Source organism: Sinocyclocheilus anshuiensis, unplaced genomic scaffold (genome assembly GCF_001515605.1).
Source record: "Sinocyclocheilus anshuiensis isolate Anshui unplaced genomic scaffold, SAMN03320099.WGS_v1.1 scaffold1662, whole genome shotgun sequence".
In the NCBI taxonomy this organism is placed as follows: domain Eukaryota; kingdom Metazoa; phylum Chordata; class Actinopteri; order Cypriniformes; family Cyprinidae; genus Sinocyclocheilus; species Sinocyclocheilus anshuiensis.
The window spans coordinates 908248-934883 of record NW_015545835.1 but is presented as its reverse complement, the minus strand read 5'-3'; the positions used below and the strand labels follow the sequence as shown (position 1 = coordinate 934883).

Genomic DNA, 26636 nt, shown 5'->3' with positions numbered 1-26636 from the left:
TGACCCTCTGGGAGCAGGATCTGACACCCCTGCCTTATGGTGTCTGATGTTTATTTGTATGATATAACAACCGACAGTAAATAAATGAGCACACTGATGGTCTTTTTCTTGTTCTCTCACATATATACAGCACCTTCTCAGAGAGAGCCTCTTCCAGTGTAACGAGAGCTGTGTCCGTGTTGCTGGAGTTGGCTTGCAGAGACGTCATTCTGTCCCCCAAACTGTCCAACTGTTTGTTTTTGTCTTTTAACTGCTCCTGCAGGTTCTCAGCCTGAGAGACACAGAGAAAAATAATCACTGTTAAGAATTCACCCTTTGCCAAGTAATTCTAAAAAGCTAAATATATGTAATCAATATGTACAGTACCATGCAGGGCCGAATTAGGGGGAAAAAACTCTACTACTACTACTACTAATAATAATAATAAGAAGAAGAAGAAATCTTGTACATCACTAAGTTCAACTTCAGCAGTGATGCAGTAGTTTTGTATGTTTCTGCAACTTACAGCTGATCAGCTTCCTTAATGATGTTAACCCACTATTTAATAGAACATGCAACCCACTGAAATGCAATACAGGTAACAATATTTAGTTTTATCCATACTACAAAAATTCAAACATAGCTGATAGACATGGAATTATTGCACTGTTGCAATAAAACACAAAACTTTCTCATTTTGAAAATACTGCTGCAAAGGACAAAATACATTCATGCTCCCTTACTCTACTCTGACCTGCATTCCAGTCATTAACCCATAATACATTGCCAAAAAGCTACAAAAGCCATTTAGAAGAGCAGGGTTAACTCCCTGTGATAGTGTGATGTCATCACAGAGTCCAGGTTCTCCTAAACCAGGGTTGTCAAACTCAATTCCTGGAGGGCCAGAGCCCTGGAGAGTTTAGATTCAACCCTAATTAAACACACCTGATCCAACGAATCAAGTCCTTCAGGCTTATTTGAACACTACATGGTATGTGTGTTGGAGCAGGGTTGGAACAAAACTCTGCAGGGCTCTGGCCCTCCAGGAATTGAGTTTGACACCCCTGAGTTTTATCCGCCTCTAGTGGCCACTGGCCCAAGCATCTTCTGCTTTTCTTGAAAGGTTCAAAACTGCCAACTCATAACAAAAGCCTTCTCATCTGTGTTTCCAGATGAAAAGTGACTGATGTATAGTTCCAGGTGAAAACAATGGAAGCACTTTGTTGATCTAGAACAACAACCCAGGTATGTACATTGAGATGGATGGATGGATAGATAGATAGATAGATAGATAGATAGATTGATTGATTGATTGATTGATTGATCAGAGATGGGAAGTAACAAGTTACTGTACTTAAGTAGATTTTTCTGATATCAGTACTTTACTATTTGTTTTTCTGAGACCTATTTACTTTCAATCCTTACATTATTTACACAAATATCTGTACTTTCTACTTCTTACATTTTTAACCCAGGCTTGTTATTTTAGTTTTAACCTGTATTTGGTGGCATGATCAAGATTATTTCTTGTTATTGCGCACCTTTTTCAACCTAATGTAATACCGAAAACATGACCCCTCATTGGCGTATCATTTCCTATCACCACTACAGATGTAGGCTAGTCTATGAAGCTCCCAGGGAGCAAGGCAGAAGGGAGCAAGAAGAATGGCTCACGATATGGATGAGACAGAGGGAGTTAGTGATGTTGACATGACAGAGACATTCCCAGGGCCCAGATGAATAAATTTACCACAGTAGCACGAGTGCGATACAGTTTTGCAATGTGTGTGAGCCTGTTTACAAACCTGTTGTCCAACAAAGAGACCATTTAATGACATGATTTTAGTCCAAATTCACTTAATAACATCAGTCGAATGTTTTAAATAACTTCTTTTGTGATCTGACATGGTTTCATGGTTTAGCGCATGCACCACGACTATGAAAAGCCATTATCAATGGAGCTCCGAAATTCACCTTCGAGAAACTCACCTTCGAGATTCACCATGGCAACAGCACCCGATAAAAAGATGTCTGCATCCTTCCGAGTCAATACATAAGAAAAATGGCATATTTAGTATTTAGTCTTTCAAGTGTATTTTTCTTATTTTGCAAATTATCTGCCATTTGGGGGAAAAAATTATCTTGTTTCCATTTGCATTAAGATTATTTTTCTTGTTTTAAGTAAGATGCTCTTAATTTAGATTCCAACATAGTAAGAAGAGCATTTTTGCAGCATGAATTAATGAATGAAGTATTTAAACGTTACTTACACTTTAAAAAGGGGGAGGAGACTGAAAGAATGGTTTAAGGTTTAACGAAGAAAACCTGCTCCTGACTAGGGATGCGTTTCCCATACAATGACGTAACTCGCTGATTAACCACGATAGTACGATGCATTGTTGTTGAAATTAACTAGCTAGTTACGATTGTTTCCAGAACACGGTCGCATCTCCGTCGTTTGAACCACATTAGTTCAACAACATAGGGCCATTGTTAATGACGTCACACGCATGTGGTGGAGGAATAACTTCTGCTATTTAACAGATTAGACATCTCTAAGATGCTGCTGTATTGAACATGGCACCTGATAACTGTCATTTTGCTTTATTTGATGTTTGATTCATCGTGGGTTCCCTCTTACGTCATACAAAAAAAACGTTTGTATGAAAAGACTCTGTTTCCCTTTATGCACATGCGCACTCTTCAAAAACGGCGCTTTTAGAGGATGCGCAAAAATACATAGATTAAAATGCATTTATATTTAAATAGAATGGAGTATATAGATTGTACTGCATGCTAGCTTGCTTATTGTGCCCAAGAGCATATTTATTTAAGCCCATATCCCTTGTTAACAAGAAACTATGCTTCTAACCACAGGTCGAGAGCTGTAGTTCCTACCAAGTAAGTTTGCGACGCTATTTGCGAATTTTCGTTTGAACTATGGTTTCGGGGAACACCGAATCGTTGAACTATGTTGGTAATGACGGAACTTGCGACCATAGTTGGCTAACGATGCTTTTGGGAAACGCAGCCCAGGTTAGGTTCACAGAGTAAGTTACCATGATAACTGACTCCGAGTATAAGTTACCTCTCTTTCAGAAACGGGCTTGACTTACCCTGCTTTCTCGGGTTTGACAAACCTTCCATTCTGAAATGGAAAACCCAGAGTTTCCCACATTTCAGGGTTAACATACTCATTAACCTCATTTCTGAAACGGGCCTCTGGTGCTCAAGATTTTTATTTATTTATTTTTTGTAATTAATGCCAAGGTATCAAAAATATAAGTACAGAAAATATCAAAAGTACGTACAAAGAAGTGACATTACAAGCAAAGCACCTTTTATACACGTATATAATATAACAATAAATAAATAATGCAAAACAAAAGCTTAAACAAAATAAATTAAAAAGGTGAAATACGTTTTAAGAGCTTTAAGAGCTTGGAAGATGAAATAGTATACTGTTGAACATCTTTTTTTTAAACTAATAAATAATAAAAGAGTGAATTTACAGCGGTGAATGTGAATTTTTGCAAGAAGTAATAATAGGTTAATAATAAAGTATTCATTAATTTGATATTTTTGTATATTAAAGAAGCCGAACAGTACATCCTTAAAAAACAAAGAGAAACTCGGGAGCACGTTGCGATTAATAAAATAAAAATATTAAATTCAAAATAGCTGTGTGTGAGGACAATCCCAGAAGATATGAATATCAGTATGTCTGATTTACACTTTTTCAGAAACACTTTAGCTGGGTAAAATCTGTGAAACAATTTGAATGAGATTTCTTTAACCTTGTTAGTTATTATGTATTTAAAAGGCAGAGTCCATACTTTTTTCCAATCAAGACAGCTGGATGTCTTCGGTCATATTAGGGATTTCCTGGATCGTCATGAGCTCTATTATATTTGTGAGTCTCACTCGAGGAGTTTCTGCACAAGGGCGAGTATGAATGAAACAGTGTGTCCTCACTAATGCTCACAACACCCTATTTTGGGTAAAAATAGGAAAAATAACACTTTTCTCTAAAGAAATTGGAAATTAGAAATTCTCTCAGTGGATGCATTAGCTCCTGACAACAAATTAAGAAATTATAGTTACCCTTTTTTTTTTTTTATGATAATGATTTAATGTTTTATAATAAAACCTTAGACATATCTAATGATTTATAGTTATAGGCTCCCAGCATGTTAACGGGGTAAACACGTGTAAATTATGCTTTCACTCAATTTGCTTTCTGTTTGCATTTCAACAAAATTTACATTATAACTCATTCATTTTTAAAGAATCACAGTAATTTTGAGTTGTTTCCAAGGACAAGAGGCGGAATCACCCTACAATCTAGAATGTGGCCAAGGTGATGGCAAATAGTTTTACTCTCTCTCTCTCTCTCTTTCGCTCTCTCTCTCTCCATCAAGTTAGTCTGTTCTCAGCTTTTTTCTACATGGTGGTTGTTCAGCCTGGATACATTCATTAGCTAACACAATTAGAATTGTAATTTTTTTTTTTTTTGTATTAATGTATTAATATGATGTGAGGTCCAGATACCAGCATGACACCGAAACAGGTAGTAGTAATGGCTAGTGATGGGCGTTTTTGAAGCACTGCTTTGTGAAGCTTCGAAACCTTTGCTAACCATTTGTTTCTAAACAGTGGTTTGGAGCGCATATCAAACTGCCAAAGTCATATGATTTCAGTAAACGAGGCTTTGTTACGTCATAACTGTTTTGAAACGTTTCAAAATTTCAATGGTTTGCCGACGGGGGGAGATGATCTCTGAGAACCCGTGAATCATGCGAGTTCATTAAGATCGAACCATTGAACCAGTGTTTATGGTTTCTACCTGATCTTGGATCAATTTTATCAATTTGTAGACATTTTTAATGATACTTTTGTGTAATTAAAAGGATGAGAAGTAGTTAATAGTCTCTTGTTGGCCTGTTTAGACAAGCTCTCCATAAAACAAAACAAACAAGCCCTGTAAATAAATAACAATAATTAGAAAAATAAAAAACATTATACAGACACTTCATATTAAATGGTATTTTATTATTTTAATTGCATTTAATGTATTATACTTTAAATAAAACATTGACAATGGGTTTGTAAGCGTTTTTTTTGTTGTTGTTGTTGTTTGTTTTGTTTTGTAAAATGTTTATGCATATTTTGGTCTGAGTTTTTGTTGCATTTACACAGTTTTGACCAGCAGGCATCACCATTGTGTGGTGTTTCGAGGGCTTCGAAACAGTGAATCGTTTTGCAAAGCAACTGGTTCAATTGATTCGAAGCTTCAAAAAGGTTAATTTCTCCCATCACTAGTAATGGCTACTCTTTACTTAAGTACATGCCAAAGCCCATACTTCTTTACTTCAACTTGAGTGAAAAGTGTAATCAGTACTTCAACTTTTATCAGAGTCTTTTTAAACTTGAGTATATGTACTTCTACTTGAGTGAAGAGTGTGTGTAGTCTATATTTTCTCTATGGCCAGCTATGAACGTGTCATGCCAGGACCAGCTAGGACAGAAACACAGTTTGAATAAGAAGGACGTTCATTGTGTTTAAGGCCACTGATAAGCCAGTCATCTACTACTACTTTACACAGTTTATTGAACTGAACTGTATCAGCACTGAAATGACTGGAGCTGAATAATGACACTATTTTTATTCATTCATTCATTTCAGGAAATTTTAGTTGGAAAGATGCATCACTCTTACCAACAAATCATAAACCTACAATACTCATAACTGATTCCAAAAACACAGCTAGGATTAAGTTCAGTCAACTCAGAGTATGTTCTCGATGAAGACACAAAGACATTCTCAGCACAACGCCAAATACAGGAATCACCATAGAATTGGACACTAAGAAGAAGCAAGACATTCTGCTTTTGTTTAATGGCAAGTTACTTAGTGCATACTGCCACATACTGTGCAATCCTTTTGAAATCTTATCTTTTAATCTTTAATAATTTTTATTACTGATTAAACATTTATTAACAATTATTTTATTTATTTATTTAAATCTTGTATACAGTAATTATGGTCAATTGTTCATTTATTTATTTATCTTTGATGATAAATATATAAATTGAATAAAAAAAACTGTCTGTGCTTGCAAAGATAATGTTGCTGAATAAGTTAATTTTATTTGTTTGTTTGTTTGGTCTTTATTTTAAGGTCCAATTCTCATTGTTAACTATTAACTACAACGTTTGCCTCAATAAACTCCTAATTTGCTGCTTATTAATAGTTAGTAAGGTAGTTGTTAAGTTCAGGTATGGGGTGGATTAAGGGATCTAAAATACGGTCACGCAGAATAAGGCATTTATATGTGCTTTATAAGTACTAATAAACAGACAATATGCTAGTAATATCCATGCTAATAAGTAACTAGTTGTTTGATTGTCTGGTTTTATTGGTTTTATAGGTATGCGTTTGAGTAAAATGAACATTTGTGTTTATTCTATAAACTACTAACAACATTTCTTCCAAAATCCAAATAAATATATTGTAATTTAGAAAATGACAACTGGTCAAAATAACAAAAAGATGCAGTGTTTTCATATCTCAAATATAGCAAAGAAAACAAGCTCATATTAATTTTTAAACAACACAATACTAATGTTTTAACTTCAGAAATCAATTTTTGGTGGAATAACCCTGATTCTCAATCACAGCTTACATGGATCTTGGCATGCTCTTCACCAGTCTTTCACATTGCTATTGGGTGACTTTATGCCACTTCTGATGCAAAAATTCAGGCAGCTCAGCTTTGTTTGATAGCTTGTGACCATCCATCTTCCTCTTGATCACATTCCAGAGGTTTTCAATGGGGTTAAGGTCTGGAGATTGGGCTGGCCATGGTAGGGTCTTGATTTGGTGGTCCTCCATCCATACATTGATTGACCTGGCTGTGTGGCATGGAGCATTGTCTTGCTGGAAAAAACAATCCTCAGAGTTGTGGAAAATAAGTTTTCTTCCAGGACAACCTTGTACGTGGCTTGATTCATACGCCCTTCACAAAGACGAATGTACCCGATTCCAGCCTTGCTGAAGCACCTCCAGATCATCACCGATCCTCCACCAAATTTCACAGTGGATGTGAGACACCATGGCTTGTAGGCCTCTCCAGGTCTCTGTCTAACCATTAGAAGACCAGGTGTTGGGCAAAGCTGAGAATTGGACTCATCAGAGAAGGTGACATTACTCCAGCCATTTGCCTTTTTTTTTTGAAGGTCAATTGATGTCATCCTACAGTTGTTAAATGACATTCGAATGAGTTGTCGTTCATCTTGGTCAGCGGAGAGTCGTTTTCGCCCTCTGCCGGTCTGTAGCTTTGTTTTCCCCAACGTCTGCAGCTTGTCCTTGTGTGGAAAGAAGCAACCTGATGCTCACTGTATCTCTCTGCCAGTAAAGCCAGAATTGAACCCTTCTTTTCCTCATTCAAAACTTTTCTTTTCAACTCTTTTGGCATGGTCAATAGTTATTATTTGATTCCAATTACTTTTGAGGTACTGCTAGCACTGTTTTTGCCATTGTCATATTCATTACCATGCTAAACTATTCTGTGTAGTCTTTTTAGATTACTATAAGAGAAGAGCATTGAAAAACAAAAAGTGGGATGGCCGAAAACTTAGGAGTTTCCAGCTTAGAAAGCATTTTACTTACCATGCCCAGGTAATCTTACAGTTCTTTGTATAATGTATTCAGATCAAACATTCTTCAAATTCTGTCTTACATGTGTCTATGTAAGTGTCCCAACTGTCAATAGATAAGATCTGATCCAATACATGTGTTTAATACATGTGAATTTGGTAGTAATTGAGAGCGTCTGTGGGACTGGGAGTGCATTGCATTTGTGTGTGTTAAACACAAGCCTTTCTGTGCAGGACTCTAAATTGAGAGCATTTTTGTTCTAAATTGAGATTGTTTGGCTCCAGTTATACATGCAGATTTACCACTGAAACAGCCGAAGGAGTCAAGATTATGACCGGTCTAAACTGCCCCAATTTGTACCACATCCTCTTGAATCTATCTGTATTTATGTTCTACTGTTAGTGTTATCTGTATGCACCAAGGGTCTGAGAGTAACGCAATTTCAATTCTCTGTGTGTATGTGCTGTACATGTGGAAGAATTGACAATAAAGCAGACTTGACTTGACTTGAAATCACATTCAGAAGATCACTCTACAAATGAAAGGCAGTGAGCACAATTTATAGCAATAACATATCTGGATATCATTGATTTTCAATGAGAATGGGGAATTTCTGGCAACCTGTGTTACAGAGATTGTTGGCAATCAACTTTATGCAAATGAGAAGCAACATGTTGTCTTCATTTACATGACAGTGATGCATTTGGCAGATCCTTATATCCAAACTTACAGTGCATGGATTGTATACATTAGTATACACCAGTATGTCCATTCCTTGGGAATCCATGACCTTGGTGTTGTAAATGTCACACTCTAGTTAAGCTACATTCACCCTTTTGAATTTGGGAGGCTTGAAACCTATTTTAAATAAAGATAATTGTTTCACCAAGTTCAGGATTAAATCTGAGGATGATTCTCACAAATCTGTATTTTCTGTGTGCCATTCACAAGGTCTCTGATGTGAATGTTTTCCTATCTCTGGCCAGGTGTGACCCTTGGGTGATGGGATTCCAACCAACCCAAAGGCCTTCTGTGTTTTACAACTTAGAGTTGAAGATTTATTTGTTAGTGGTCTGAGTATTTAAGAGGCAAAATAGTCACTGGGATTCTGTAACCAGAAAACCCCTGCACAGTGCGAGTGAAATATCTGCACCCAGAACACTCTCTTTGCTGTCAGGTATACATCTCTCACTCTTAGATTCTGTTATGTATTTATCATTTCTGAATTGGATTCTCATTATTTTATAATGTAATTGCCATAGTACATTCTTGCCTGACAAATAAATTATTTTGGATTCTCATTAAACATTATGACTAGAAGAGTATGTGGAGGCTGATGTTACCTCAGCTCTATGGCCAGGATAGATACAAACTTAAGGCTCGTGAATGAATGGAGCAGTAGGCATGTCATCAGAGACCTTTTTATTTCTGTCTATCACTGATTTAGCAAGTTGTATGAAAGAGACTAACTAAACTATACTTTTTGTCAAGAGCAAGCAGTAGGCGGCCGACTTATTAGTCAACCTACACCCTCTGACTAAAATCAGACTGGGGAATTTGTGATTGTGAGATGCATGACCCCAGGCATCATGAAACTAAATAATACATAACCAATGTTTGAGATTAGTTCCTAAATAGAAACAATCTAAATTGAATGATCACTTGAAATTGGAGTCAGATTAAACATGGAGCCATAATCGAATTTATACTGAATCCTCATAATTTAGTAAAACTTTACATAGGATTAGATAAAATACCTACACGCATTATACCTTCACCCATGCTGTTGGATTCCATCATTGGGCTAATGAGTGGTCCTTATAATATCAATTTATGTTATTTTATTAGTTTATTTTGTGTGTGAGGTTATTAAACAGCCCTAATATTCATGAAGTCTCCTAAACTGTCAATGGACAGAGAACAAGCAAAGAATAGATTGTATTGATCCCTGGTGGAAAATTAAGATGTTACAGCAGTAAACACACCAAAATTACAGAATAACCCGCTACTCAGTTATTCCTTGCGAGCCAACGATGACTTCAGCACTGGGACAATTTGCGCTCATAAATTTATTAACTGAATTAAATTGGAATCCCCATCTCTATTCCCTCGAATTGCCAATCCCTGGCATGCAAAAATAATTGTATGGGTGATAAACCAAGCAATAAAGCAATTCTTGTGTCGTCTATCTGCTTGTGTTTGCATGAATTTAGAGCATTGGCAATGCTAGCAATAGTAACCACAGCACGGTGTAGATACGATCTTTCTTTCTTGCTCTTGAGAGAAGCCTGTACCTTATTGTTTTTTTTTTTTACCTATCTTTTTGTTCCTCAAGTAAAGATTACTCTTATTTTTAAAAACTCAAGTATCCTGGTTCATTGCTCTTCTGCTCTTGGGTTCAACTGTAGGGGAGTTCAGTGGGAAACATCTGACACTTAGGGCACCAGATACTTGGGTTCGATCCCCACCTAGGCAGCATCATTCTAATGCTTTTGAAAAGCCATCCTTCACAAAGGCTTTATAAGATTCTTGCTTGATTTAGAGCAGAGTTCACAAAATACCTTGCTTTGGGTGGCATCGTATGATATCCAGGGCAAGTGTTTTTTTTTTCAGTTATCTCTATATTTCCTAGAGTTATTTTGCCAACTCGCTTCATTGGTGCTATTGTCATTATTTGACAATGTCAACAAATGGTCATTTTAAGAAGTAGCAACTGAAGTTGTAGTCTTAATTACAAACTGCTCCATTGTTAAAAAAAGGCAAAGATGATCTGATCTTACAACTTACAATAATGGTTAGATAACCATGCACAATGCTTTAAAGAGCGGTCACTCTATTTATGTCAGTCAAACAAGTGGTTTGACAGGTCACAATCTCTCTGATAAATCTGATGATTTTGAATTTAATTACATAAAAATGCAATTTATCATCATGCAAAAAACAGAAAGCACAAACATTTTATGTTGTAAAGCTAAATATAACACTAGAACTGCGTGCATTATAGCTCGCCTGTGTTACAGAGGAGGCTCCCGTACCGCCTCCTCCGCACCACCAGAGGGAACTGTCCCCAGAGTATTAGCAATCTCCCATTCGGACTCCATTTCCCATCATCCCTCTTACCTGGGACTGATTACACAATCACACCTGCATCTCATTTACACACACACATATAAGCCACACCATTTCACAAACTCATTGCGAAGTCTTGATTTGCCCCGGCTGTCATTTCCGAGCGTTATACCCGTGTTTGTTTTCTGTGCTTTGATCTTGGACTGTCTCCTGATTCTCTGATTGTTATCTGCCTGCCCCGATCTCTCGCCTGGTTCACGATTCTGCCTCTGCCTTGTCTCTGCTGTTCTGCCTTGCCGGTATTTGACCCTGTATCGTCTGACCATTCTTAATAAACTGCAAATGGATCCAAACCCTTCTGATGTGTCGCAACAACCTGACTGATGTGAGATTCACTAAACAGAATGGCCCTCGAGTCGCCTATGATGACAACCCTTAGGATAAACTTTTAGCATGTTAATGATGCTAAAGTTTTATGTTTGATCTGGCTGGTCTTGCTACTACTACACAAACATCCTGCAGAAAGCTTATAAAACATTCTGCTATGGCTGCACAAATGGACATATATAAACGTATTTAATCATATTGCCAATCAGTTTTCAACATCTGTATAGTATGTGGCTTTCTATAGACGTTGGTCTTAGTACAGTAGGCTACTGTTGAATAAAGAATCCGTTTGTAAAACTGCTTTTGAGGGGGACAAAATGCATTGTCCTCTTCATTGTTAAGTGCATAAGGGAGGTACTTCACTACTCACTGGTACATTTCAAATATGTCTGGTGTACCTTTTTCTGCAGAATGTTGATCTTCTTCTCCTTGACCTCCAGCATATCCTTCAGGTCACACATCTCACTGTTTAGTGTTCCCTTCTCTTCTATGAGATCCTGGGTCTGTTTGATCTTCTTGTTTAGGAATGACTCTCTCTCATCCAGACATAGACGTAGAGCGTCCACCTAATGACAAACTGTCCGTTAGAGGAAATTCAAACTTAACAATGGTAATCTTCAAAGTGATATATTATTTTTCAATTTATTTTATTTTATTTTATTTTATTATTATTGTTATTATTCTTTTTTCTTTTTTTTTCTTTGAGTAAGGTCTCTTTTTTTTCTGACAGTGCTGTCAGAACAGTCTGTCATTCAGGGCATGGTCTTTTATTTTAATTCATATAATTTATGTTGGTCTTCCTAAAGAAGACTCCTGGTACATATGATTCTCTTTGAGGGCCTGGAAGAACGGACACTCCTTGTCAGATGGCAGGTGTCTGGGTTTAGTTAGTTTTGGTTATAGTGTGTGGGTCTGGATGCTAGTCACTTAGACTCTGGATGATTTCATTACAAAAACCTGACAGAAACAGTGTCATTGCTATGGGAAAAACACACCATCTTGTCTAATCACATTGGTGTAAATTGGCAGATTTTAGTGATTTTAGGTCATAGTAAAATCTATGGCCCTAATAAATGCCCCCAATGTTCTCTGAATGCCCCTGCTGAAAAAGGTTAGTTTAATGACTTTGCCCCTCTGAGTTATGATTCAGAAAGGTCCCAGAAATTTCTGCACACCTGTTTTTCAGGTAAATAATTTAGTGATATAGTACTGTTAAAAACTATTGACTACATCATTTAGGATGGTTATTGTTAATTTTAAAAGACACATATATTCAAGTCCAGTTTATAGGCAGGGCATGCAGGTTACAGCATTTCAGGCTATTAAAAATGCAGTGAGAATGTGAGAACTGAGGGTTAGGTTACTCTTCACCTGAGAGGTACACCATTCAGTTATAGACAGTGTCTATTTGCATAGCCGCTACACTGTGAAATGGAAAAACAAAACACATCAAAAATCTCATTTCTCATATTATGGGATTTTGCCCTCAACTGCATTTTCAGACTCAATGTTCTTTCTTTATCGCAACAGTAATTATTGATGACATGATCTTAACAATGTTTTTTCCTCATTAACAAGAACACTGGCTCCCCCAAAAAATATTTTCACTGTAGTCTATAGAGACCCCCTCAGTCCTGTCAGAATTATAAAATTTTGCATTAACAGTCAAATGCTGGTATTTATGGGAGTGAAAAGTGTGACAGATGCGTGTAAATGTATGTTTTATGGAAATACTTGCCTCTGCCTGAAGGATATTAGCTCTGTGTTCTTTGGCTATGAGAGATTCCTTCAGGACTTCTATGTGCTGTTTGCAGTCCGAGTTTTGATTGCTCAGTGTGTCAAGCTTAGTTTGCAGTGCCATCGACTCAGACTGTTTCTTTACTACTTCCTGTTTCAGCAGATCAATCTGAGACATAGAGACAAATAAACAGACAATTAACAATGAATAACACGTTAACACAATGAGGGGGGAAACATAATATAGAACTAGGAAAACATTTAAAAAACTAATTTAACAGAGAGATGAAACCGTGACATAGCAGAAATTGTGTTCTGCATGTTGCCTTCCTGTCTCATCCTTGATCTCGGCGAATGATATTATTTGGAATTTGTTAGTTTAGATTTGTTTGTTAATTATGACATTTTTATTTCTGAAAGTAATAGAGGTGCATCTCAATAAATTAGAATGTAATGGAAAAGTTCATTTATTAGTGAATTGGTGGGTTTTTGTTAAATGTGAGCCAAAATCATCACAATTAAAAGAACCAAAGACTTAAACTACTTCAGTCTGTGTGCATTGAATTTATGTAATACACGAGTTTCACAATTTGAGTTGAATTACTGAAATAAATGAACTTTTCCACGACATTCTAATTTATTGAGATGCACCTGTATAAACCACATTTTCATGATCAGATTTTTGAGCAATACATTCAATTATTGAACATAGCAGTTTTCTTCTGACACGAATGAACGAACATAATGTGATACTGGTTGGGTTACATCATACCGGCAATAGGTGTAAAGAAGGAGTTCTGTCCAGAAACATGAAGGCAAAACTGCTGTTTAGCCAGTAGTAGGCGACCTGCTCAAATGCTATCTTACTGAACAATTGCAGGTAGCAACTTAACTCAAATATGATGTGCTAGGCAACCCGGCTCAAGCTCTTTCCTAGTGGCACGATGTTTTCTGCCAAATTCTGGCGCTTTTCTCATTGATACTGCAGTGCACGGTGCTACCATCAGCTTTGTGTTTTTGCCAGTTCCAGAAAGTCCACTGCATAAGTTAGTTCACGGTAGAACACGGTAGAATGGGTTGACAACTCTGATGCAAACTGATGAGAGGTATACCAGATTGTCCAAAGGCTTTAAGGGATCTGTTTGGTCTCCTTCAAACAACTTTCCTGTAACTTGTATGTTAAATTGGTTTCAAGAAATTCAGGTTTAGACATATTTTAGACATAGTTGGTGTTGTACATGTCATGGAGCTCATGTAACAATGCTCACTGGCTTTGGTCAACTCAAAGTGGAGTTGTTGTTCTTCCCACTGGCTCAATATGAGTTACCATAGGCTCAATCGATAATCAACATTTGACACACACGCTGTGGTGATCTGCAGAGGGTTCTGGCCACAATTAATGGTGGCATTCACTGATTTCTACTACATACCTAGGACAGGTGATGACGACAAAATGACAGATGTACAGTACAGACGACAGTATGGATGCAGTAGATTCATACACATTCAAACTATATCAAATATACCTCTTTAATCATCGCAAATTAATTACTTGTTCAAAATAAGTAACTGCTGAGAGAGTATATACATTAATGCATTTGGCAGATGCTTTTATCGAAAGTGCTTAGGGCAGTTGTGGCCTAATGATTAGAGAGTCGGACTTGTAACCCAAAGTTCTTGGGTTTGATTCTCAGTTCAGTCAGGAAATGTAGGTGGAGGGAGTGAATCAACAGCACTCTCTTCCACCTTCAATATCCACGACTGAGGTGCCCTTGAGCAAGGCAGCCCCAATTGCTTCCTGGGTACAGCTGCAAAAATGGCTGCCCACTGCTTCAGGTGTGTGTTCACAGTGTGTGTGCCTGTTTAATATATAGTGTGCCTCTGTGTGTGCACTATCTTGGATAGGATAAATGCAGAGGACAAATTCTAAGTATGGGTTACCATACTTGGCCTACACGTCACGTCACTTTTATCCTTGGCGTTGCTAATGCAATGCTCTACTGTTTGAGCTACAGGAATCATTTTTGAAATATGCAATTTTGGATGCAGCCACAGTGTACCGTGAAGAGCACTACATAAGTAAATGTGATTTGTCTTGTTTGCAGAATCGAATCTGAATGAATCTGAGGATATATTTGAAAATCCCCCATTTACTATTTTCTACATTACTCCACTAATATAGTCCACTCAATGAGTAAATGAAAACGAGCAAGCAAATTCAGACACTGAGTGTGCAGAAAGTGCATCATGCAGCATCTTTTAGCTAGATGTGGCAATTAATTCAGTGTGACGCTCGCAGAGGAGTGGGTATTCTCTAGAAGCAAACCGTTCAGCAAGCCATACATCGGTTGTACACTCATTATTGAGGTACATTATGGGAGTGAATGAGTGCACCTGATGATGTCCTGTGTGGTTTCAAACACCACTACACGTGGCTGTTCCTTCAAATAGTGCAATATACTGTATAAGGGTATAGGGGGGATTACAGACACAGCCCATCTTTGTACTGCATATTTGACTTTTTAGGACGTTTAGTGATTCCCTCAGTTTTCTCAGCTCCAAAGCTGCTTGTGCAATACAGGTTGACAAAACTTTCTATCATGCTACAAAAAGATGAGCTACTGAAAAATGTAGTTAAGTTTTTAATGTCACTACTAGTAGTGTTAGATGAAAGTACCTATCTGTCCACCCATCCCTCCATCAGTCTTTCTGTGCAGAGAGTCCATTCTTACCTTGTTCTTCATGAACTTTGAGTGGTTCTTATAGACTTCCATCTGTTTGAAGTCTTCATCCCGGCCATCTGTGTGCAAAAGGCCATTTGTCTTTACCGTTTGGATCTCGTCCTCCAGGCCTCGAATATTCCGCTCCAGTGATGCAATTTTGGTGTCCTGTGTGGGATATGTGATTTACAAAAACGCCAAGTGTGTGATGTTATGGAGCAAGAAGGTCAAAAATATATTTCAAACAAACAATGATTGTTAACCTAATCTATTTATCTATCTGAGTCTGTAAGGCCTTGAATCTTCCAACTTGAAGACTTTATCTATTATCATCATCACACAAAGCCAACATTGAAAGTTTGTCTTGACAAACTTTCCTGAAATTCTGTATTTCCTTAATTTCAAATTGTAGTTCTAGTAAAGCTAGAAAATTCTAAAATTCTAAAATTCAAAACTCAGATTTTCAGATGTACAACAACTAGGCCAAATGTCAGGCTTGCAGGTTCCACAGCAAGTAGTAGATGTTATCTCTATATACGATTATGAACATGTCACAGTATTCAGCTGGTGTGCCTTAGATGGCCACCAGAGGTCACTGTGTCTGTTTGTTGAGCACATGGCTTCCTGTGCTATTGTCTGTCTATTGTCTTACCCCGCCCTTCTTGTTATCTCATTATTGTTTCAGGCCATGTCCACACGTACACGGGTATTTTTATAAACTGAGTTTTTCCTTCTTCCGTTTAAAAAAAAATCTCCGTCCACATGAAAACGCAAACGCAAAATGCAAACGCATGCTATGAAGCACTGTCAAGAGCATGCCAAACCAACAGGTGGCGATATAATCTCAACCGTAAAGCCATGTTGGTCAATCAGAAGCCTGAAAAAGTTTCCAGTATGCGGAGATAACAGCGCAGGCTCCAACATCACAAGCCAAAAACTCTGGTTTCGCTGTCTACACGATAACTGACCTGGTGCTGCATTTGCATGTGGACAAACGGCCTAACCGCGTAGAAAAAGCTGCGGTTTTAAAAATAACCGCATTCGTGTGGACAGGGCCTCAGTTACCTGTGTCTCCCTCATTACTCTCCTCGTTTGTCTCCCTATTTACATTTACATTTAATAGAAACTTTTATCCAAAGCGACTTACAAATGAGGACAATGGAAGCAATCAAAATCAACAAGACTAAAGTCTCAAATCCAAAGAGATATTCTTTATAAAAGTTAAGAGTCAGCCACACCTACCTAAAACGGCTCGTTCTTACACACCCCACATGTCTACGTCACGATGTGGGAAGATTTGAATAAGCCGCCCAAATGTTCACACAAAGAAAGAAGGCGTAACTTTTATTTTTTTTTTAATTTTTTTTTTTATTTTATTGTTTTATTTATTCTCCTTGTGTCTGCATTCCTGTGCTGTTTCATTGTTTATGTCTGAGAGTCATTGTCATACGTGTGTATGTTCCTCTGGCCTTGCCTTGCTGTGCCCTGTCTTGGCCGGCCTGCCCGCCTGCCTGTTTTTCCCCCTCGGGGTAGTTTTTGTTAGTTTTGTTTGGTTTTTACTATTAATAAATGCCCATTCGTTCCTGCATTTGAGTCCTCGCCTCATCTCTCTCCATTTCCCTGACAGAACAATCACAAAGCTACTACAATTCCCTGGCACAGTATAGGTCACAAGATTGAATATGGTTACTTTTTCTACAATTTCTTTTTGATTCTTTTTGTTCCACCATAAAAAAATATCTAATTCAGAGCCATCTATAGTGTTTTAATCAAATCTATAAAATGACACAAAAACTATTCAAAAACAAGTTTTTATAAATGTCACATATAGAATTCAAATTATAAGTTTACTTCTTTATATACACCAATGAACCATTGCATTGCGACCACCCCCAGCCAAAAGCAATGAGCGTGCCTGGCAACCGAATGGTGCAGCAGGTGCAGTTCACAAAGCAGTATATATACCACCTGAGGACCAACTTTCAGTCAGTAGAGTGTTTGATGTCAGAATGAGAAAAGCTGTTGATTTATCGGAGTTTGATAAAGGACAAATTGTGATAGCACAGTGCCTCTGAACTTCAATCTTGGAAATGGCATACCTTGTGGGTTGTACACATGCCGGTGTAGTGAGTACATATCAAAGTGTGCACAGATGGCAAAACGACGAACTGTCGTCCAGCCTTGTGTCGTCTGCAGCTCATTGATGCCAGAGGGGAGCGGAGACTGTCTGCACAGCAGACTGTTGCAACTGCAGGGCTGCAGTGTGACAAATCATCAGCAGCTACAAAAGTGGTGACCAGGGCAATGTGTTACATCACACAGTTCATCACAGCCTTCTATGTATGGGTCTGTGTAGCCAACCACCCAGCTGGGTCCACATGCTTACTGCGTGCCATCACCAACAATGCATGAAATTTGCCCAGGATCATCGAGATTGGACCGTGGATGATTGGAAGAAAGTGGCCTGGTCTGACAAATCAAGATTCCTGGTGTATCACGTCGACAGCCGAGAGCAGATACACAGATTACCAACAGAGGCTATGGCAACGGCGGCTGTGTTATGCTGTGGGTGATGTATCGTGTTTGTCCCAATATCAGTATATTCGATGGAGCTATACGATAAACACACAATGGAGGCCGATATACAGGGTCACAGAGCGCCCTCAAGAGCATAATACAACAATTGCAGGATAACCCAATTCTGGACACTAAATACATAACATTTCCTCCCAACTTAAATAAAAGCAGCCATAGACAACAAAGAAGTATTACCAGCACATCTTAGCACATCTTACTCAAACTTACTCGGTATGAGTCTTTCTTTAACAATATACATTAAGATGCTTGATAACGGTCAGGTGGTCTAATGAGACGGGTAGGATAGCACTTTAAAATCTCTCTTGTTTTTGCCATCTCAGAAGATGCTGTGTCCATGTTACCTGACCCTGAGCTATCAGTTATCACATCCACAAGATCGTTAGTCTTTTCACTGATATTCTCCTGAAGGGAATGTGCTTGGGAATTATCAGAACAAACAGGAACATCTGGTTCAACTGGGGTGTCAGAGGATGGAGTTCCCTGTCTCAACATTTGATCCACATGACGTTTCCAGGATCGAGCAGCACCCACGTTAACGATGTAGGAGACAGGTCCCGTTCTTGATATTACCACTCCAGGTATCCATTTGTTTCCTCCTCAGTAGTCACGAACAAGGACGGAGTCTCCAAAATGAAATTCTCTCAACTTAGAGTGTTCTTGGCATCATAACTGCTGAGCATCCTGGGACTAACTCATGGTTCTGGCAAGACAAGGTTTAGGGAGATCTAGTTGGGTTCTTAATTTGCAATTGAGGAATAACATTGTAGGTGAGTCCTTAGTAGTAGCATGAGGAGTATTTATGTATGTTAACAGGAATTCATCAAGTCTCTGTTGGATAGAAGCTGACCCCCTGGAAGCTTTCAGAGCGTGTTTGAGTGTTTGGACAAAAACGTTCAGCTTGCCCATTACTAGAGAGGTGATAGGGTGCAGAGCGAATGTGTTGCACCTCATTTGTCTTCAGAAAGAATGAGAATTCCTCAGCGCAAAACTGTGGGCCGTTGTCAGTGACAATGATATTAGGGACACCATAACGACTGAAAAGTCCCTGCAAGACTTGAATGGTTTTGCTTGTGGCAGTGCTGTCCATGATGGAGACTTCAGGCCATTTAGAGTGTGCATCAACTTCAATTAAGTACATATGGCCTTCAAAAGGGACCAGCAAAATCCACATGTATCCTTTCCCAAGGATGAGTTGGCGAAATCCATGGGTGAAGTGGTGCTGGACAGGGGGAATTTTGGATACGTTGACACGACTGGCAGTCATGTCCAGACTAAATCATGTCCATCGATACCTGGCCACCAGATGTAGTTACGAGCCAGATGTTTCATCCTTACCACCCCAGGATGGACCTCCCAGTGCCGGAGTTTGGGAGGTACAATAACACGACTTCCCCAAATTAAAGATCCTTGCATGACTGTGAGCTCATGACGATGAGTCATGAAAGGTAGCAAGTCTGTGGGTACATCTTTAGGTTTGGGGAACTGTCCAGATGAAACCATGTCCAGCACAGATGACAAGGTGGGATCCATTAGGGTGTCACGTTTAATTTCAGCATTACTGACAGGCAGGGTGGCTACCTTTCTCTGTGTGTGTCACTGGCAATGGCAGCCGTGAAAGTCCGTCCGTATTAGCATGTTGAGCTGCTTTCTTATACTCAAGGTCATAATCATGGGCGGCTAAAAGCAAAGCCCATTGTTGCATTCTGGCTGCTGCCATGGGTGGAATGCTCCTGTTGGGACTAAGAATAGCAGTTAGCGGTTGATGATCAGTGAGGAGAGTAAACTTCCTTCCGTATAAGTACTGATGGAATTTGCAAATTCCAAAAATTATGCTCAGGACCTCACGTTCAATCTGAGCATAATTTCGTTCTGCTTTACTGAGTGTCCTGGACGCGAAAGCAATTGGCTTTTCCTCACCATCATGGCACAGATGCGATATCACAGCACCAACCCCATATGGGGAAGCATCACAGGCGAGATGAATGGGTAGCTCTGGGTAGCTCATAATGCGTGAGTACAGCTGGTGAGGTAAGGAGATCCTTTGCTTCTTGGAATGAGTTTTCACAGGCCACACTCCAGTACCATTTTTTTTCTTTACAGAGAAGAGAATTAAGTGGATTCAAGACAGATGCCAAATTTGGAATGAAACGGCCAAAGTAGTTAATCATTCTGAGGAAAGAGCGTAATTGACAAAGAGCGTAACTGACTTATGCTGGCTGGTGTGGGCACTTCCATAATTGCTTTAATCTTTTTTGGTGATTTGTGTAGTCCAGCGGCATCGATGTAATGACCCAGATACTCCAGTGAGTCTGAAAAATTCAAATTTTTCATGCTGCAATTTCAGACCATATTTTTCCAGTCTAGTGAGAACTTGGTTTAGTGTCTTGAGGTGTTCCTCATCATCCCGTCCTGTTATGAGTATGTCGTCTATATAGCAGTGAGTGTTTGGAATCCCCAAGAGAACTTGATCCATCATTTTCTGAAATAATGCAGGAGCCGGGGCAATCCCAAGGGGTAAACGGTTATAGCAAAATAGCCCTTTTTGAGTGGATATGGAAAGTGATTTCCTCGACTCCTGTGCTACTGGTATCTGCCAGTAAGCATTTGACAAGTCCAGCTTACTGAATAAATGACCACCAGCCAGAGATGCAAAAAGATCTACTATGTGTGGAAGTGGGTAGTGGTCCACACAAATGACTGGGTTGAGTGTCACTTTAAAATCACCACACAGTCTCACTGAACCATCTTTCTTGATCACTGGTACCACAGGTGTGGCCCACTCACTGTACTGTATTGGTGAAATCACTCCCATTTCTGTTAAAAGTTTCAATTCAGCCTCTACTTTTGGTCGAATAGCGTACGGCTGATAGAATTTTGGAGTATGATCAGGCTTGAGCCTAATTTTAGCTTCAATTCCTTCCATGGTGCCCAGTTATTTCCCAAAAACTTTGGAGTGCCATTTTAACACAGTTTCTATAGAGTCTGCAACTCCATGCTTGACTGTTTTTATGTCTTGCCAATTAAGTATTATAGATCTCAGCCATGCTCTACCAAATAATGGTGGGGTATCACTGTTAACCACATACCGTGGCAATCGTGCAGACTGATTGTTCAATTTTACCGCTACGTTGATGACCCCTACTGGTGCTAGTGCTTCTCCAGTGTATGATTTTAAAATTATGTCGTCGGTTGCAGTGGAATATGCTACAAGTCATTATCATATTTTTCCTTTGAAATTAGCGACACTGCAGCAGCGCCTGTATCCAATTCCATCTCAATCATGTTTCCTTCAATTTCTGGAGTTAATTAAATGTGTGCGAGTTGCTCTCTTTTGGTTACCATATACAGTGACATTTCCTTCTCTGTATCTGTACTCCACTCACCACTTTGTTTTCCTCCAGCATCCAAATGATGCACATGTCTTTTATCATTTTTACTCTGTCTTTTACATGGCTTAAACTTTTTCTCGTGCTTTCTTTCTCTCTCAAAGTTTATTTTATTTCTGCACACGCGTCCGATGTGGCCTTTCTTTCCACACGAATGGCAGGCTTGATCTTTGTACCAGCAGTCCTCATCCGTGTGGTTCGTTTTCCCACATCTCTTGCAATTGCGTTGCTGTTTGGGTGAGGAAACATGCATTGCATTTGCCTTAAGGGAAGTGCTGAGCTGCTGCGCTTCGCGAGCGACGGTCTCCGTGGCCACCGGGATCGCTACAGCTTTGTGAAAAGTAAGTGCCGCCTCTGTGAGAAGTCACTTTTGTATCGCTTCGTTGCGTAATCCACAAACAAATCTATCCCTTAGAGCATCCTCCAAGTGTTTACCGAAATCACGATGTTCAGAGAGTTGTTTTAAAACTCCTACATATTGTGCAAACGTCTCTCCTTCCTCTTGATTGCGTTTGTGGAAATGGAATCATTCTGCTATTATGAGGGGCTTTGGCGAAAAATGTTTTGTTAACGTCATAACAATCTCCTGATACGTCTTTTCTCCTGGTTTAGCAGGTGCAATCAAGTTACGTAGAAGACTGTACGTTTTAGTGCCCATAACACTTAACAACACTGGTACTTGTTTTTCCTCGTCAATATCATTGAACATTGTGAAGTGTTCAAACCGTTCAATATATGTTGTCCACTGGTCGATAGTCTCATCAAAAGCATCAACATGCCCGATAGTCGCCATTCTGTTCGTGGATTATCTTGATTTGACCCCCTGCTTGCTGTCAGCGTTTTCAGCAACAATGTGCACTCATTTTCGTCAGAAAAGTATGTTGGTTTATATCAATCTGTACCAGTATAATATTAAAATCAATATTTCCACTCCTCATCGCCAATTTTGTCGCGTTTGTCCCAATATCAGTATATTCGATGGAGCTATACAATAAACACACAATGGAGGCCGAGTGCATTTAATAACTTGAACTTCTTTTACTAGCAATTGTTCACAGTATATACTGTACAGGGTCACATGCCCTCAAGAGCATAATACAGCAATTGCAGGATAACCCAATTCCGGACACTAAATACATAACATGATGTTTTCTTGGGACACTTTAGGCCCCATTATCCCAATTGCTGATAATGGAATGACCTAATGAAAGCTGTCAGGTATCTGAACATCATTGCGGACCAAGTGCACCCATTTATGGCATCTGTGGTCCTGGCCGTTAAGGGGCATTACCTACAGGATAATGCGCCATGCCAGAATCTGCACTGCCAGAATCATCAAGGAGTGGTTTGAGGGAGATGATGGTGAATTTCTGTTAATGCCTTGGCCTCAAAATTCACCTGACATGAACCCAATCAAAAACGGGTTTACACTACAGTACATCACCACAACCCCGCAATGTATTTGTTACGGAGTAATCAGAACATGAGACGTGCGGATCCATGTGCAAGGCTTTATTACAAAGGTGTGGTCGAAAAAATGGGCAAGGGTCAGATAACAGCACAGGTACATCACAGGCAAGGCAAAGAGTATTCCCAGGGCAGGCGAGGGTCTTCGATCGGCGAACGTAATCCAGAGGGCAAGGCAAACGAGTAATCCACAAACAGGCGATAGTCCAGTAAAGGGGCAAACAGAGTCCAAACAACAAGGCGAGAGAAATCCAAGGCAGGCAGATAATCAGGCAACACAACGAGACTAGACTAGACTAGAATTAGGAACTAATAAAAGACTTGGAAAAGGGCTCCGTTACATTGCTATCACTAACGTAGCGATATGAGCAAACAATACTCGGCGATGAGAAGGATCTGAGTGGGTGTTTTATAGTGTGTGTCATTGGTTGCAGGTGAGAGAGTGTAATCAGTTAAGAGGAGCATGGGAAATGTAGTCCGTGGTGACGTGTAACAGTCTGTGTAGTGAGAGAGTCAACATAATGGACGAGCGACCTCTGATGGCAATCGGACTGAAGTCCACGGACCAGATTCGTACTGGAACTGAACGGCCTGCTTGTGGTTCATCTGTGTATATAACTATAAAATCGGCTCACCAAAAAAATCTATTCAGCAAAATGTCACATCTAAATGCCTGTTCACACCAGCACAAATTTTTCAGCCTGAAAATTTGGTCTGATTTCTACATGCAATTTGTATTTTCAGACCAATATGAAAAAAAATGCAAATCAAAGATGCTAATTCAGTAGGTGGTGCTTATGGAAAATCAGAAATACAGTGGTACACAAACAGAAACTTTCTGTTTCTGGCAACCTCTAACACTATTCACTTGCTCTTAACAAGATAGTCTGTTTGTGTGTGCAGGATGTAGTTTTATGTTATAGCAGTGATGCCAGGCACATGACCAAAAGCACAAATCTTATAGGTTGTCTTTTTTATCTATTTTTTTTTTCTTTTTTTTTTTGTTTGTTTTTTTTGCAACATGATGGAAAATAGATTAGAATGTGGGTTTGCAGCACATTATTTGTGCTGTCTTTTTTACATGTTCTATTATGAAATAGCCAGTTTTATAAAGACCTTTATATAATTTTTAAAGCATGACTTGGATAATTGTTTTTTAGAAATTAGAACAGCTCTAAAAACAAAAGAAATCTGTCACAGATTTCTGTCACGGCATAAGAATGTGTGTGGTGGTTCGATCAGACACATTAACAATGATTTATTCAAATTAAATTATTTATCGCAAATAATTTTTACACAACATTTACCTTGGTGTGAACAGACTATACAAATTCATAATTGAAAAAATATTTTTTTTTTTGTCATTTTTCAAGCTCTATAGAAATCAGAATTTAATTTATAATGGTGTACAACCCTGTTAGGAAGTGGCATGGAAAAAAGTGCATTAAATGCATTAAAAGTGCATTATGCTGTTATAAACATGAATACAATGAAATTCATGAAAAGAAGTTCACAACATTAATGTAAAATTTAACTTAGATATACAATATAATATTAGGGTTGCGAAACTTAATGTATGATTAATTGCATATGTATAACACCTGCTTATTAGTTCATTATTAAGAAAGAGCCTTACTAATTATGTATTTATTTATTTTATTTAGTTCTCTTGGGACTGAATGCATTAATGCATTAACTAAAAACAAAATGTGTGTTATTACAGTTTAACATTTTGATTGACAACTCATTTTTATTTTTTGACAAGCAATTCTATGCATACAAGAGAAAAAGTTGTGTGTACTATACCTTCCATATGAAATCAGGCTCATAACACAAAGCTGGTGATGTTCTCTGAAACACATGACATGACATATATATCAGCACACTTTAATTGTATAAGAATGCATACAAAATACATCAAATTACATCCACAGGGATAACCATAAAAAGATGCTGCTTACCCACACACAAATACAGCACAAACTTCACCATTTGCAATAAGAGCAGTGTGTTAGAAAGCAGTTTAGCTGCAGAATGTATTCTGCAGAATGCAGAATTAGCTGCTTATGTAATAAAAACCTGGAAGTAGAAAACAAGTAGTTTTGGCAGCTTGGTTTTAATTAAAGGTGTTTATTGGACTAACAAGGAAGTTTTGTGTTCTGAAACTTACAGTAGGTTATATATACTGTATATATATATATATATATATATATATATATAGCACAAGGGGAAAAATGGCTGATTTAAAATGGCTGATTCTCTGTCAGTGCCTTGAATACTGAACAAGGGAGCAGACTGGGATACACCTACAGTCTGGATACATCATGCAGCAGGTAAAGTTAAATAGCACAGAGTTGTGGCGGCATACACTTAAAGATGTGACAGAATTCACATACAGTGCTTGTTATGTTTAAGAAAGTTTTGTTGCCTGTGGTGGAGTGTTTTCCCCTTTAAGAGTTTTACGTTTGACTAATTCAGTAAAGCGATAGCCAGTTCACGGCTTTTCATCCAATCCCCTGGAAAGGGATTTCCAGGTTCAAATATTGTCCCAAGTTCTTTGTCATTATTGGCAAGTTTGTTCATTATTTCATTTTTGTGTGCGTGTGTGTGTGTGTTAGCATTTTGGGTGTAAAGAGATTAATAGCTAAAATATAATCTAGTTCATCTAAGTGATTATAGAATTTCAATTAATGACAAGTTTGATGTCGATGATTACCGTGTTTTGCAAATGGATTCATCTGAGGAATTCTCTCTCTCAACCCTATTTAGGAGTGTCTTGGGGTTATCCTGATGGGAAACAGTGGCAGGTTTTCTGTCTTCCCCATCACAGCATTTTTGGCTCCCCCCTAGTGGTCACTACTAGACTATGCAGACAACTGACATTCCTTTACTGAATCCATTACTATTTTCTTGTGAGCTTTCTGTTGGATTAAATTTTGTTGTGTAGATCAGCATGTTCTTTACAAATTAAAGAAACACTTTTAAGATATATTGTGTACAAAGAAATGTAAACCAAAAGCATTACAATCACTGGTTAAAATCATGAATAGCAAATGTGACCTTTGAGAGTCAATAAAAAAAAAAAACACACACAAGCAAACAAACAAAACAGCTAGACCTTGTTCTTTGTGCTATCTGGGTATTTTGCATGTTGTAAACAAAATGGCAATATATATACATTATACCCTTGCACGATCTGACATAAGTTTACGTGTTTGCAGAATCAGCGTTAAAGATCTCACCTTCACACTGATGACGGTGTTAAGGACTTTAGTCTGGGTGGCATCTGTTAGCTGGTTTCTCCTGTGTAACTCCTGTGGAGGAACTCGATAGAAACAGGGATGTCGACTCGTCATTCTCGCATGCCAGTGCAGCACCTCTCTGTCTTTCTATCGCTTTTTTAGACTGACCTGAATATGACGTCCTCTTGTGCTCATTTTAACCAACTGCTCTTTCTGTAACTGTATTTGATTCCTTTTTGTGATGTTTTGACAGCTAAGCTACATGTACATGATTGTAGTTCCTTTCTCTCTGCCTGAGTTTTCTTCTATACATGTCATTGCTGAACAGTTGTGCTACAGGTATCTGTCTCTATCTATTATTAATTTCATTTTTGTTTTTAACTGTATGGCT

The 26636-nt window shown here is 38.5% G+C and overlaps 1 protein-coding gene across 1 annotated transcript in view; it reads right to left on the bottom strand.

Annotated features, from left to right (window-relative positions):
* Positions 1-26359, bottom strand: part of LOC107698424 (ERC protein 2) — a 94720-nt gene extending 68361 nt beyond the window's left edge. Inside the window, exons 1-6 of the mRNA XM_016499426.1 lie at positions 26246-26359; positions 24810-24854; positions 15565-15720; positions 12834-13001; positions 11494-11661; positions 134-271 (exon numbers count right to left, since the gene is read on the bottom strand). Of these exons, the coding sequence (XP_016354912.1) occupies positions 134-271; positions 11494-11661; positions 12834-13001; positions 15565-15720; positions 24810-24854; positions 26246-26359 (789 nt within the window). The remainder of the gene's footprint in view (positions 1-133; positions 272-11493; positions 11662-12833; positions 13002-15564; positions 15721-24809; positions 24855-26245) is intronic.
* Positions 26360-26636: the final 277 nt, after the last annotated feature.